The 14712-nt window shown below is 56.6% G+C and overlaps 1 protein-coding gene across 1 annotated transcript in view; it reads right to left on the bottom strand.

Moving 5' to 3' along the window:
• Positions 1 to 671: 671 nt before the first annotated feature.
• The window catches only part of PLEKHG4 (pleckstrin homology and RhoGEF domain containing G4), a 165812-nt gene continuing 151771 nt past the window's right edge, over positions 672 to 14712 (bottom strand). The window contains exons 17-25 of the mRNA XM_084644640.1: positions 13472 to 13561; positions 12719 to 12943; positions 10497 to 10667; positions 9828 to 10005; positions 8545 to 8661; positions 8210 to 8470; positions 6437 to 6636; positions 5812 to 5892; positions 672 to 2622 (exon numbers count right to left, since the gene is read on the bottom strand). Coding sequence (XP_084500766.1) covers positions 5851 to 5892; positions 6437 to 6636; positions 8210 to 8470; positions 8545 to 8661; positions 9828 to 10005; positions 10497 to 10667; positions 12719 to 12943; positions 13472 to 13561 — 1284 coding nt within the window. The 3' untranslated portion in view covers positions 672 to 2622; positions 5812 to 5850. The remainder of the gene's footprint in view (positions 2623 to 5811; positions 5893 to 6436; positions 6637 to 8209; positions 8471 to 8544; positions 8662 to 9827; positions 10006 to 10496; positions 10668 to 12718; positions 12944 to 13471; positions 13562 to 14712) is intronic.

Raw genomic sequence — 14712 nt, 5'->3', positions numbered from 1 at the left:
AACGGGTCTTTACAAAAAAAGACTGATGCCCCTTCCCCCCCCATCAATGAAAAATCCAAGACAGTGGAAAACCCACTCACCGGGACATGACACCCAGCAACCAGTGCCCCAGAGGGAGGAGGATTCCCCCACCTCTCAGGAGGGAAGCTGGGCACAGACCCCCGCTCGAGAACAAAGGACTGGGTATGTGTGAGGTGGAGGGCGTTGGGGGCTCGGCCCTGGGAAACGCACTAAGGAGGTGAGACTGAGAGACAGCGAGAGCCTGAACAGCTTGGCTGTAGCAGAATGGACCATGCTTTAACCTTCATTTCTCGATGCTACCCTGAAGCCTCCCTATGCTGTGTTCCAGTTTAAACCCGGCTGCTTGGGTGTCACTGTAAATACTTGCTGAGGTGCATGAATCCCTGAAGAGTGCACAAGCCTCTTTCAGCTGGACCGGCTGAACAGAGCTTCTGGAATGAAGCAGGAGTACTGATGCCCCCGAAATCCAGTTTTAGAATGCAGTGAAGCCATGTGGCCTACCCTGAAGGAAGAGTGAGACCCCCTTGGACTGTTCCAAAGCTGGGGGTGGGGCGTAACACTAATCCTGTGGCTGCGTGACAGCATGCATTCCACATTCCAGCTTCCCGTCTCCTGGCCCCAACATGGACATGCAACACAAATCAACCGCATACGAAGAAAATAACCTTTATTAGGCTGTGAAATCAAATCCTGGAAAACCAGGTGGCAGCTGAACATTTCTAAAGATTCTTCCAGCAATGCAGAAACCTCTGTAACAGGAATTTCAGAAATTGGTCACAATGGTAGTTCCATGTGCCCCTTGGTTTGTTGGTAAAGTCTCTCCCTCGTTAGTGGTATTCGCTAGCACTGTGTTGAGGCACAAAGCTTAGAATTAGCTAGAGATTTTTACACACCGGGTTCTAAAATCGTCCCTGGCCAATTGTTCACCACACATTATTGTACCAAAATGTCAATCACCTTCCATTTTGACATCTAAAAAGGAGTAAGACTGAAAAAGTATCAGCTTATTAATGGAACATCAAAGAAGTGTCCTATGTACATTTCCGAACGAAAAGGAACAGGGCTGATATGCAAAGGCTAAATGTGTGCCCAGGAGGGTGAGCGTTTCTGAGCCTAGAAAGCACTGAACTGTGAATGGACCCAAACCAGCAGCTATGCAGAGAAACTAGTTAAGCAGTTGGCTGCTCCCTACTATTATTAAGGCCAAGTTGGCTGCTCCCTACTATTATTAAGGTGTGTGTACGTGTTGCAAAAGCTGGGGGCTAAAGGTTTGCAGCACTTGAAGAAGCCCTAAGTAAACATGCTCTCAGCCAGCAGGTTTGCATTTCCCCCACTACATGTTAAATGAAAGGATTCCAAGCCAAACAAGCCCTTGCGGTGTCAGTAAAGTCAAACTTCCCTGACGGCGCTTACCGAGGAGCTCAAACTGTCCTAAGGGGCGCATCGCACACAGGCAAATGCGTGTCTCTACTGGAATTACACCACATTAAAGCTGGGGCCTTGCCTGTTTCAGTGGCATAATAATCTGGGCTCAACACACTCCGTAGCTGCTGTGCTCAGACAGGGGCTCTGGTCCGTGCTACTTTGATTACCACCACCACATGCTGGGGCTGGGCATCTGAATGGGCCTAGAACACACGACAAAGGCAAAGGCAGACCAGGCCAGCAAACCGCCATTCCGCCCAGCCACACTGGGCACCCCCCCAGTTCCTTCTGTAACGGCCTCTCCACAATGCTGACTTTGCCCCTTATGCCTCATGCCCTTAGGCCCGGCTGCCGCCTGTGAGGGCTGCCACAAAGACAGCAACTGAGCTGGGGCTGGACAGCATGAACAGTTCCCTTCTTCTCTCCAACAGGCGTGCTGCAGAGCCAGGAGAGCACATCTGGCTTCTGCAGGACGGCTCCCACTGACGTCGCCTCTGACCTGCTCTGGCACCGCTGCTGTGCTGGGGCCTCCCCACATCTGCCCTGGGAACACTACTCTGCTGCCCAGGGGGATGTCTGGTTTTGTAGGGTTCTGGGGTCAATCTTCCCAGCAGTCAAACGGGGAGGTGGGAGACACTGACAGCTCATAGTGGTACTAAGGCAGGGAGCAGCTCAGCACGGCAAGCACCTGACGTAACAATGAACCTGGTTTGATTAAAACAGGAGTGTTAAGCCAAGGAAATAAATTATCGCTACACTAGCCAATCTAAAACAAAAGGGAGGCCGCCGATCTCACGCTGCGGCGCAGCACGCAGCCCAAATGGAAATGGCGCTACTTTTATTAAATACCTTGTTCGTTTCCTCCTCGAGCCCTTCCATAAACGTTATAACAAAACAAGTAACAAAATCTGTACAGTCCAGAGCTTCCAAAATACTCTGTCTTTGCAAATTGCTACGTTACGTGTTAATACATTTATAAATAAAGGACTAACTGCCCCTCCAACACGCCAGTGGTGGCGTCTAGTTAACAGGGCACTAATTGGGGGCGCTCCCCAGCCAAGTGCCCGTGCTGGACTGGTTTGACGAGCCTGTGGTTGGGCTTGAACATCTCCAGTCTCCTTGTGCCGGTCAGAGACGTGGACTCTTCCGTGGGTTCAATGGAACCAGTGATCAGACCTGGAACACAGCACCAGGCAATGGTTAGGCTTGCTGCACTCTACCCGGGGGTACAGTCCCCGTGACGACTGCTGCAGCGAGATGTAGGTCGCCACTTCCCCATGTGCAGAGTTGACCTTTGACCCATGACCTGAGCTCAGCGGATCAGGTAAATCGTCAGTTACAATTTAGAAGGAGGTAAGATGCTTGTTAAATGAGTGCCCCTGAAACTAAAGCCGTTCTGCAAGTAGGAGTAAGCAAAGAACTAAAAGCTTATTTTAACATACGAGCCGGAAGCATTTCGCTGGGTAAGAATTGTTAGCAGAAGACCACATGAGGCCTCATGAAAGTTAACAAAAGCAAGCAACCTTGGGTTGGAAGATTTAGCCATATGTGTCTTGAGAGAAACTGTCAGACTGCAAAGACTTTATTTAGCCAGACTCCTTAGCTGCACTGTGCAGAGACCCTCCAATCTGTGCGAACACTTACGACACTTGTCAGAGCCCCAGCGATGGACAGCCGGAGTGACACGTATTGACAAGAGGCACAAACAGAATCAACTATGGTCTCAGGGGTAGGTGGGCGTAAGGAATAGGTGTCTGAAAGGGAATCAAACCCAGCCCTCGCAGGGAACTGTGGGATAGCAGCGTGGTGGCAGCTTTAATGCTTATCTCGTTTTAACGGGGAACCCAGCCCTGCAGATTCATGGATAGGGCCCACCCAATTCACGGTCCATTTGGTCAGTTTCTTGGTGATAGGATTTTAAAAATAATAAATTTCATGATTTCAGCTAATTCAATCTGAAATTTCATGGTGTTGTAATTGTAGGGTCCTGACCTGAAAAGAAGGTGAGTGTGTGTGTGGGGGGGTGGGGGTTCGCAAGGTTATTGTAGGGGGGGTTGTGTTACTATACCATCAGGGCTAGGCAGCCGGAGAGCGGCAGCTGCTGGCCGGGAGCCCAGCTCTGAAGGCAGAGCTGCGGCCAGCAGCAGCGCAGAAGTCAGGATGGCCTGGGATGGGTATGGCCACCTTCACTTCTGGGCTGCTGCCCGCAGAGCCGTCAGCAGCTGCCGCTCTCTGGCCGCCCAGCTGTGAAGGCAGCGCAGAAGTAAGGGTGGCAATACCTCAACCCCCCTGAAATAACCTTGTGCCCCCCCCCCGCAACTCCCTTTTGGGTCAGGACCCCCAGTTTGAGAAATGCTGGTCTCCCCCCGTGAAATCTGTATGGCATAGGGTAAAAACACACAAAAGACCAGATTTCACGGGGTGGAGACCAGATTTCACCATCTGTGATGCGTTTGTCATGGCCCTGAATTTGGTAGGGTCCTCGTCATGAGTGCACATGATGTGGATTCTGCTGTTATTTTAATTTTGTTTTCCTAGTTCTGTGACTTTGCTTATATTGGCCATGTTATTAATATACCTCATGGAGTCTCTCTGGGTGTCTCACCAATCACCTTCTTAATTAATTTCCTAGATTCACGGATGTTAAGGGCAGAAGGGAACATCATGATCATCTAGTCTGACTAGGGATGTCATGGAAGCTCCTTCACTGGAGGTTTTCAAAAGGAGGCTGGAGCCATCTGTCACGAATGGTTTAGATACAACAAATCCTGCATCTTGACAGGGGTTAGACTAGGTGACCCTTGCGGCCCCTTCTAGCCCTACGGTTCTATGATTCTGTGACCTCCTGCACATTGCAGGCCACAGAACTCACTCACCTACTTCAGTAATAGACCCCAGCCTCTAAATCGCTAAGCAGCCACCCAAGAACGAACGTGTTATTAGTGCCAAGTGCATTTTGCAACCCAGATTAATCATAAGGCTAAGCAAACAGCCGTTTCACAAGCTATTCCCTCCAAGCTTGTATGAAAATCCAGCATGGCCCTTCTGGGTTTGCTGGGCCAGGGTCCTGACAGCAAGGTGCTTTCCCACATCCTGAGAGTGCCCCTCACCCTCACAAGGCTGCAGCCACAGCACGGGCTTTCCCTGCTGGAGAGGAAAGGGAGCCTGACCTCCGCCCCAATCTCAGAGTCCTGACACCGTAGCCTAATTCAGACAACAGGGCTGGGTTCTGATCCGCACCCAGCGCACCGTTGTTATGGAGCTTCCAGCTTTGCCTGTGAATTTGATTTCGCTCTGCCTCCGGCAGGTCACAGAACCCTGATCTACACTCTGGTGACACGTTGCCATGTGAACACAGTCAGCAAACCCCAAACGAACCAGCCGACTAACACAAGCATCAACTGGACCATGGACAGGGACACGGATGATGCACAGGAAGGAGGAGCCCCACTTGCCCCAATCCTGCATCCCCCCTTTTCATGCTGGCTTTGTTGGTTCCAGGGTAGGGGGCTTTTGGTTAAGAAGCGGAGTGAGGACTGAGTCACCACGTTTGGCTGCAGATCTGGAAGTTTCCCAGGGTTGGATCCTCCCCCTTCTACTAGAAAAGAAACGAGACTGTGTCAACCCCCCTGCAGGAACAGCAGCTGCTGGCCCCCAGTGTCATGTTCCATGGCCCGAGGAAGGGGGCGATGTTTGTGTCAGCTGCTCTCAGATATACTTGTGCTCAGGAGTGAGTCATGTGGTGTCCCCTTCGGCAGCTCTCCCCGGGGCTGCCTGAGAAGCATCAATGGAGCTCTCTTGGAGTCCCATGTGTGGCCTGCCCTCCCAAACCTGCATCGGCAGGACAGCTGCAGTCCCCTAGCAACAGTGCAGAGCTGAGGGTGGGCCTCAGGGCAGACAAGCAGAACCAGGCCGTCTCAGGGTCCGGCCTTCCTAACAAACTCTGCTAATGAGGGCCCTGTCTCCTTAGGCTCAGGGGACAGACACGGAGACAGTGAGCTAGCAGCAGCCTTGGGGGAAACATGGCTGACTCTCAGCGTCAAGTCAGAGGGGCTGGGGTGCAGCAGGATGTTGGCAAAGAAGAGACAGGGCAGCGGCTAGATGGCTGGGTCAAAGCCAGCCCAAGGATCCTCCCTGGGCCAACGGCACAGAGACTAGACCCAAGCTAGCGCCCGCATATCCTTGGTAAGGACTCGTTTACACACTGCCTCAGCCAGACCCTGCAATGTGTCTCTAAGCAGCTGGCCCACAATCTCAGGGGTTAGCCAGCAGCCATCATTAACATGGAGCCATGGCTGAGATTCTCCTGGCTCGGCACGGCTGCCAAACCCGGCCAGCACTGACCTCCCCCCAGCAGCTACTTACAGCTCTGCGCCTTGAGGCAGAACACTTGTGCAGAGGGGCTCACACAACTGTCGAGGGGCTCACGGTGACCGGGCCTGCTGTCTGCGGAGAGAAGCCAGCGTTAGGGGACACCATCCCGCTAGGCTGGGAAGAGTAAAGGGCTGGCAAGTCAGAGGGATGCCAAGGAGACATGGTAACAGAACATTCAAACTCATGAGTGTCCCACCTGGGACTCCTGCATCCCGTTCCCCCCAGAGCACACCCAGCCCTTCCCTGGGAAAGGAGCTGTGGGACAGCCCCTCCCAAGCTCCATTATTCTGCAGAGCAGTAGCTCAAACGTGCTTGCCAATGCCCAGGCGTGGCTATGTGCGTGCCGGCATTGAGTACCCTCTGGGAACGGCACAGCAGAGGGAACGGCAGCTCCCTCCTCAGGGCGGTGTCCAGTTGTTTTGTCAGGATCCCACAACACTCGGGGGTCCAGCCTGACTCTCTGGAGGCAACGTGAGCTTTGTCACCCAGCTGTGCAGGAGGAAGTCTCGTGTCCCCGCCGGGGTCACGCAGGTGCAGCAGCTGTTGCTGGGGGGCAGCCTGCAGCCATGCCGCGGCGCTGTCGTGCACGTGGGGGGCGTGAGCTGCTTTAACTCACCGCAGACCTGTACTGGCGTTTGGCGAAGTTGGGGTTCTCGTCCAGCGGGGAGGTGAGCGTGGCGCTGTGCCGGGAGCCCCGCGGCGTGTACGCCGGCGAGCCCACGTCGTCACAGAAGCTTTCCTGGGGGACGCTGGAGACACAGCCGCTGTCGGAGCCGCTGCCCGACAGGCACTGGGAGGACTCGGAGCTCTCCGTCGCTGGGAGGAGAGAGGGCAGGAACCACCCGTAAGGGACCACGGATTGGTGACCAAACGACCTGCTCAGGTGCAGCCACACGAGCTAATCCCGGGCTGCACACCCCAGGCTCCATGGCGCATGTCTGTGCAGCCCGTGGCCACCCCACCCCAGGGCAGGCTGCCCACGGGCCTGGCTAACACTCACAGCACTGGAGAGTCAGCGGGGGGAGCGGGGGTTCAGCATGAGCCGAGCAGGGAGGGGGCCTTTGGAGGGCACAAGTCGGGGGAGCCGGGAGCCCTTGGGTGGTTAAAAGCCCCATGGCACATGCTGCAGCAGCCGTGCTAGACAAGGCGTCCTGGCCTTCTCCCTCCATACATCTCCCCGGCAATGTCAACTGGAGACGAACTGCTTCGCCCTAGACTCTGTGCGCTACTAACGAGTTACCGTGTCCCACCCAGAGCGGCTGCCTTCCGGCCGGGGGCAAGTGCTCCCAGTCTATCCGGGCGAAAGCACTCGGGCTGAAAGGTGCTTGGCAGGGGGAAGCTGTTATGCAGGTGGGCCTTGGATGTGGAAGGGTGGTTTAGTGATAGGACAACAGTGGGGGATTAGAGCCCTGGAGTCAGTTCCTTATCTGGATGAGCCTGAGCAAGCCACTCAGTCTATCTGTGCCTCAGTTTCCCATCTGTGCAATGGGGATAACGGCCCTGCTCTGCCTCGCTGGGGGCTGTGAGGAGAAATGAGTGTGACGTTATGAGGGTATGGTGATGAAGGCCAGGTAAGATGGATCCATTTCTTCCCTAGGGTGCAGCACGCCCCAGTGCAGACCCCAGGCCTGTCTGAGAGCTCCCCACCACTGACAAAAGGTGGCCTGCTTTAGAGCTGCTTGTTCAGATGATGACCCTGCTAACATGCCAGAGGAGGCTGCAGGTTCCTACTCGGACCCCTCCTGCGGGTATCTCCACTGAGCTGGGCGTACAAGTCCCAGGGCTGCTGTGCCGGGGGCTCCCCAGTATCTGATGGCAGAACAGGGGAGTGTCCCTCTGCCCCCTCCCCATGGGCAGCACACAGCTCTACACCCTGGCGTGAGGCGCAGGCGAGCTCTGCAGAGGTGACATGTGGAGCTGTAAGGGTTGGGGGGTGGTCACCCCACCAGTTCCTTCAGGAAGGGTGGTAAGAAAAGGGTACCCCACGGACCGAGAGTGCGGGGGCGCCCAGGACCCTGCCTAAAGCTGGCAGAGCCGCGCTTGGGGCCTGGGAAAACAGACACCACGAAGCACTAACTGTCTCATGTCGAATTCACACAGGCAGAGGGCTTGGGGGACAGCATCAGAGCTGGGTCCCATGGGCAGCAGTGCCCATCGTAACCCCTCAGCAAACAGGGGCAGAGGGAGACAGGCCCATGGGAAGGGAACAGGTGAAGCCTGCGTAAGCAGGGCTCTGCGGGGAGCTGGAGGGGAGGAGTTGTCACTGCCCTGCCCAGGGGCCCGGCCTGATGGTGAGGGAGGTGCCCGAGGAAGCTCAGGGCTCTGCGCTGGGGCTGTGCAGGTGGCAGGGGGCTCCCTGCGTGCCCAGCGGCTGTCCGCTCATACGTACTCAGCGAAGGCTGGCTGCTGGTCTCATGCTCCTGCTCATCTTCCTCGATGCAGGCGCCGGCGTGGAAGGGGCGGCCGGGGGCCAGCACGCCCGGCAGCAGGGCCTGCTCCAGGTACACGTGCAGGTTGAGGGGCCCGAGCAGGGAGGAGGACGAAGGGCTGTAGGCGGAGGGGGCGCCAGCAGAGAGAGGCGTCTGGGCTCTCTTGTAGGGGTTGGAGTGGTCAAACAGAGACACCGCGATGGAGGCCCTCGTCCGAGCTCCTGCCACAAAACAAAGCCGTGAGCGTCAGCCCTGCGCTGGCTCTGGGCGGAGGGGCAATGGGGCTGGCACCTACCTCTGCCCTTCATGATGTAATCGATGGCGCGGTCGTTGATAGCTGCCTCGCTGGGCGTGATGTCGAGAAACGGCTTGTTCCCTACCCCCATGGACACCATCTCCTGCCTGCGGATTTCTGGGGAGACAGCAGCGGAGCATAGAGCGAAGTGCGGCTCTCCCCCGTCTCCAGCACAGAGGAGACTGCACTGATCTCCTGGGACTGGGCCAGGAGCCCTGAGCCCACAAACCCCCCTAGCAGGCTGCTGGAGCCCTGGTAGTGAAGCATCGGGCCCGGCTCCTTTGCCACTCACTGCTCGGGGGATGCTCCGCTGGGAGAGTTGGCAAACAAGCGAGCGAGCCCCACCAGGACTGGCAGCTCAGAGCCTCCAGCTGTGGGAGCTCTGGCCAAGGCCGAGTGCGGGGTCGGGCTCTGGATGGAGGGTCTTCAGCTGCATGCCTGGGGGAGATGGGTGCTGCACTGCAAGCCCCAGCATAGGGGTGCAGGGCTGGTAGCCTGTGTGGCCTCCTGGAAGGGACATTGCCCTAGGACTCAGGAGACCCGAGTTCTCATGTTGGTGTAACAAAAGTGGGAATTTATTGTAATAGTCTTATGTGTGCCTCAGTTTCCCCCATGGTTTGCATTGCTATCAGAGTGGGGGAAAGGATTATGGTTGCTCTTAGGGTAGGCTAAGGAAAACACTAGGAAATGAGGTCAGTACAACCGCATCACTCAAGTTCCACCTCAGCTGGACTTGCTGGGCCGAGCTCCTGGTGTGAACCCCAGGAGCTCAGTCTTGGAGGCGGTGCGGACGCGTGTCCTGCCCTGAAGGAAGAGTGGGACGAGGGTGACCAGACAGCAAGTGTGAAAAATCAGGATAGGGTGTGGGGTGTAATAGGAGCCTATGTAAGAAAAAGACCCAAAAATCGGAACTGTCCCTATAAAATTGAGAATCTGGTCACCCTAAGCGGGACCCTGAGGGGGTCTGGCGCACGAAGGGGGCTCCTCAAGGAGCACAGAGCCTGGGGAGCTGTGACACCTGCCTCGGCCACCGATTTGCTGAGTGACCCTGGGCAAGTCTCTGTCCCTCAGCCTGGGCAGCACGGGGAGAGGGGCACAGGCGTGCGGTACGATCGACAGAGGGAAAGACCTAGGGAGTGTTGTCGTTCCAGACCGCACGCGGCAAAGCACCTACACAAAGTTCCCAGGAACCAGGTTCCCTGGGCCAATGTGGAGAGCAGCATCCAGACCCAGGTACCCAAGGAGCCCTCAAGGGATGGAGGTGCCATGGGGAGGGGCCGCACCTTTATTGCGGGTGGCCTGCTGCCACAGGATCTTGGCAATGTCCTTGGTCCAGACTTGCTTGGTCTCTGCTGTGCTGGCCTGGAGGACGTACGTATCGCTGGACTTCCGCCGTCGGAACCAGATCTCAAAGCGCAGGCCGCTGTCCCCGGTGTTCTCCGTCAGGCCGATATCTGCCGTCTGGGGAGAGGGAACACGCAATGCTCAGGAGAGCTACGGGGGCACTGGGAAGGGGGGGGCCACGGATCCGTCCTGGATTGCACCCCCTCAGCCCATGCCATGGACCACGTCCCACTCTCCAGCACACCCCTGGAGAAGCCGAGAGAATTCAGCCCCCTGGCCAGCATGACCCTCATGGTGAAGGCTGATGAGGCCCAGCCCCCTCTCGCCTGGCAGTGCAGCAGCAGAGGAGAGCAGTGCCCTGCCAGCCCTGGCCCAGCAGGGAACACAGGGCCATACGCTTATCGTCTCCCTCTGGAGCCCGTCTGCTACACCGTGAGCTGCCTGGGCAGGGACCATCTCTCCGCCCTGCGTCTGTACAGTGCCTGGCACTGGGGGGTCCTGGCCCAGGTCTGGGCTCCGAGGGGTTCCCGCAATACAGGTGACAGGCAGTAGTAAGAGTGTGCCCAAGAACGCCCCCCAGAGGCGCTACTGTGTGGAGCAAGCCTGACCTTGAACGAGCGCTTGTAGATGTACACGTCGAAGCCTCCCTCGATCCTCTTGGGCTTGCTAAAGAGAATCAGGTCCTCAAACAGGAAGACGTGTCTCTGGCACTTCTTACGGCCCAGCCAGATGGTGAACTCATCCTGCCGCATCAGCTGCCCCTGCTCCTTGAGGTTCACCTGGCCAGAGGGAACGCCAGCCCAGTAAAGCAGAGCCCGCAGCTGAACCAGGTGGGACTGATGCCCAGCCCCACATCACTGCCTGGACCGCAGCAGACGAGCAGCTGCAGAGGGCAGGGCTGTGTGTGGAGAGCAGGGAACCTGACTCTTGAGCAGCCTGGTCCCCGTGTCCCCAGCTGCTGGTGAGATGCTGCAGCCAGATATGGCGAAGGAAGGGAATTTGCGGAGAGGAAGACACAGAGATTGAAAGAGGAACCTTCCTCGCTTCCCCCAGGAACCAGGGATCCCAAGAGAGATCCAGTTCACGAGGGGAGACATTCACCCCACAGAGCACAAGATGTAGGCACCATTTGAGCCCTCTAACTAGGATTTAAGTGGGGTATAAGCAATACCAAGGCCTGGCTGGCCCTCTGCTTGGGTGAATGTCCCCCTGCAAGAGTCAGGGCTGCCAGACACGTGCATGGCAAGTCTGGAGGTACCAGCCAGGGCCTGTTCTCTTCCTTATCAAGGGGGAATGTGTGAAGAAGTGAGAATATTCTGTAATATTTGTATGACTTCGAGGGCATGCCTCAGTTTCCCTCCGCATGGTGCATTGCTACCCAGCGGGTGTAAAGGGGTTAACACTGATCCTGGAACAGCACAGGAGGTGTGAGTGTCACCTCACTGTCTGGGAGGGAAAACAGAGTCATTAAAGAACTGGCTCAAACCAACCCAAATCAACACAGGGTCCAGTGAGACAAAGAGACGGCCCAAGGTCCAAATGATCAACATCTAAGAGCAGGATTTCCCAGGATTTGGGTACTGAGGTGGAGAACAGGGTGTCAGGTGACTGAAAGAAAGGGGCTTTTTGTGGGGACTCAGGAGTGTGAACTTGGGGAGACAAACAGGTGACGGGAGAGAGTCAGAGATGAGTCCATCACAGGTTGACTGGTCCATCATGGTGCTGGCTTAGCCAGGGTGGACCATGGCTTAACTTCTGCCTCTCTGAGCTAAACCCAGTAGGTTCAGATTCTGCAGCCAGGTGACCAGTCGATGGTACTGTGGTTTGGAGAGGTTGCCTGTGTCACTGTGAATACTCACTGAGAGCACTGCGCCCTGACAGGGGACAGCACAGGCCTCCTACAGGAGTCTGGCTGGGCTGGATTCGGTGCAGGGAGCCACGGAGAGAGACGGGGTCACTGGTGCCGACTGCCCAGTCTCAGAGTCTTCGAGGTCACAGGCCTGCCCTGGTGCAACGGTGTGAAACCTTGGGGCCAGGCCCACTACAGGGGCACCCCCAGGAGACTGGTTACAGGCTGGGGCACAGACCCTGGGACTCTGTTTGCTACTAAGTCACTGGAGAGCGGGGCGGAGCCCTGCAAACCCTGCGAATAGTAATGCTGACCCCCTCTAGCTGGAACCACCCCATGGCACCACAAGCCGTGTCCATCTCTGCACCCAGCACTCCTGCGAGGAAGAGAGGCTGAGCTCAGAGCCAAGCTTTGGGAGGGGAAATCCTGGACAGGTGGTTCTGTGGGTAGCAGTCGGCACCTCTCCCCACCCGGCCAGGGAAGATCAGACAGCTCAGCCTGGGCTACGCTCCACTGGCCAGTGAGCAGGGTCGGCATCACAGGACACAAGCCACCCCTTGCGCTCAGCCAGGAGCTCGATACAGCTCAGGCCTGGTCTACACTAGAAAATGAGGTCGGTGTCACCCCTGAGCGACGCAGTTAAGCCGACCTAAGTCCCCATGTGAAGAGCGCTAGGTTGACGGAAGAATTCTTCCATGGCCCTTGCTGCCGTCACTTGGGGAGGTGGAACGGCTGTGCCAACGGGAGAGTCCCACTTCGCAGCAATGGCTGAACTGGTGGAGTCTGTGCCCGCAGCCTCGGGGGCTCAGCACCTCCTCCCAAGGCCATGTCCTCAGCAAGTCCCAGGTGAGCTTTGGGATCCGATCGCCCACTGAGTGCTATGGGGCAAGTCCCAGCGCCAGCCGGAGGCTGGGTGTACGTGTGGAGGGCAGATGAACCCGCCGTCCAGGGAGGGAGAGAATGCGCTGCTCCTCTACGTACATCACAATCTCGGATGGCGTCCATGGCTAGCAGGTCGTTGCCGTGCCGAAGCTGGAATTTCACCATCTCCTCTGCTGCTCGGAGGTAGCCCAGCTCCTGCTCCTGGGCCTCGCCGCACTCCTTGATCAGGTCCTTCAGCAGCAGGGCGTATTTACTCATGCGCTGGATGGGTTTCAGCAGGTAGGAGGCAAGATCCATTTTATCCCCCAGTTGCACCTGCTTGAACTGAGACCCCAGAGAAAACTGATCAGCAGAGGGATGGGTGAGCAGCCGCCTGTCCCCAGCAGCTATTCCTGGGGAGTGGCAAGACCTCCGCTGCCCCAAGCCCGAGGGCCTGGGACTAATGGCTCGCTGAGTTTGCCAAACACTCTCCACTGGAGCCTACTGCTCACTAGGGTTCTGTAGGCTATGAGAAGGAACGGAGCAAGCTCGGACGTGCAGAGGAATTAATAAGGAGGAAGCAGTTGTTTGCAGGGCCCCTTTCCAAGGCAGAGTACTCTGCAGAGCAGCCACTGAGCAACTCTGCATTCCAGCCCCCTTCCCACTCCGCTCCTCACACTGTGACACCCAGGCAATTGCAGGAGACTGTTCCCTGCACCCAGCAGAGCCCATCTTCCCCAGCCCAGCACAGAGACAGCACCCTGTGTCCTGAACAGGGGCTAGGTTTCTGTAAACAGACAAGGGAGGGACCCAATCCCAACCCTAGTGGGAACCACAGAGTTCTGATCCGGGCTCGGGGCACAAGGGATTTACCTTAAAGAACGTGTTCCCATGGCTGGCCAGCAGCGAGTCGGATTTGGGTTTGTTTTTGCTGTATAATGCATACATCCCAAACTGATCCTTCTGCAACAGAAACAAACACCCCTGAAGGACACCTTCACACTCCGGAACTGCGGCTGTCCCCCGAGTTAATGCAAGGCCTTGTTGTCAAGTGACCCCGTTTCCTTTACAGAGGATTGCTGCAGAGAGTCTCCAAACCAACTGCCCCAGGGCCCTGGACTTTAACTGGCTACGCTGGGCCTGTGCACATGGGAACTGGGGAGGAGGACTCTCATTATGGATTCCTGGGACCTCCCCAGGAGCCATGGGTAACTCCTTCAACTCCATGTCATTATTATGGCAGACAGGGTTGTTTGCTGGTTCCTCCGCAAAATCTTCCTTCTGCCCCTTGCCTAGGAGTCCCTGTGGGCCGTATGGCCTGCAGGCCCTTACAGCGACCGCTGAACAGGGCTGTAAAGAGACACTGCAGCCAGCGTTACAGGCCTGGTGGAGAGAGAAACAGGCTGTCCTGGAACAACTCTGCTTTAGAGACAATGCTCCCAGCAGCTCTCCCGCATTGTGCTTCACTATTAAAGAGTCGAGGATCTTTGGACTTACGGTGTATCTACACTGCAATTAAAAACCCACAACTGGCCTTTGCCAGCTGACTTGGGCTCCCGGGGCCTGGGCTAAGGGGCCGTTTAATTTTAGTTTTGACTTCCGGTCTCGGGCTGCAGCCTGAGCTTTGGGATCCTCCCACCTCGCAGGGTCCTAGAGCCCAGGGTCCTAGAGCCCAGGCTCCAGCCCGAGCCTGGAAGTCAATACCGCCATTAAACAGCCCCACAACCTGAGCCTGGAAGCCTGAGTCAGCTGGCACAGGTCAGCCGTGGTGTCTAATTGCAGTGTAGACGTACCCTTAGAGACCACCTGCTCCTGCAATTCCTTCCCCATCTGACGCCACAGACGGAAGATAAGCCACGGACTGATGGACTCTAAAGAGCAAAGATCCTCTTGCCCGGGAAATGTCCCTTAACAGCCAGGAAAAATGGGAGAAAAACGCAGCATCTGCTCTTCCCCGGTATCGGCGGAGCTGCCTTGAGCGCAAGCTGCCTGCTGCATGCTGGCTGCCTTCACTCACAAGCCCTGAGGATTTGTTGCCTGGAAGTGGTTTTGCTGGTGAACTGGGAGCAGAACCAGGCCTAGGTCTGAGCAGGAAGGGGCAAACACATCTGCTT

This window comes from Lepidochelys olivacea, assembly GCF_965140295.1.
Source record: "Lepidochelys olivacea isolate rLepOli2 genome assembly, chromosome: 12".
Taxonomy (NCBI): domain Eukaryota; kingdom Metazoa; phylum Chordata; order Testudines; family Cheloniidae; genus Lepidochelys; species Lepidochelys olivacea.
This window is presented reverse-complemented; position numbering and strand designations above follow the sequence as displayed.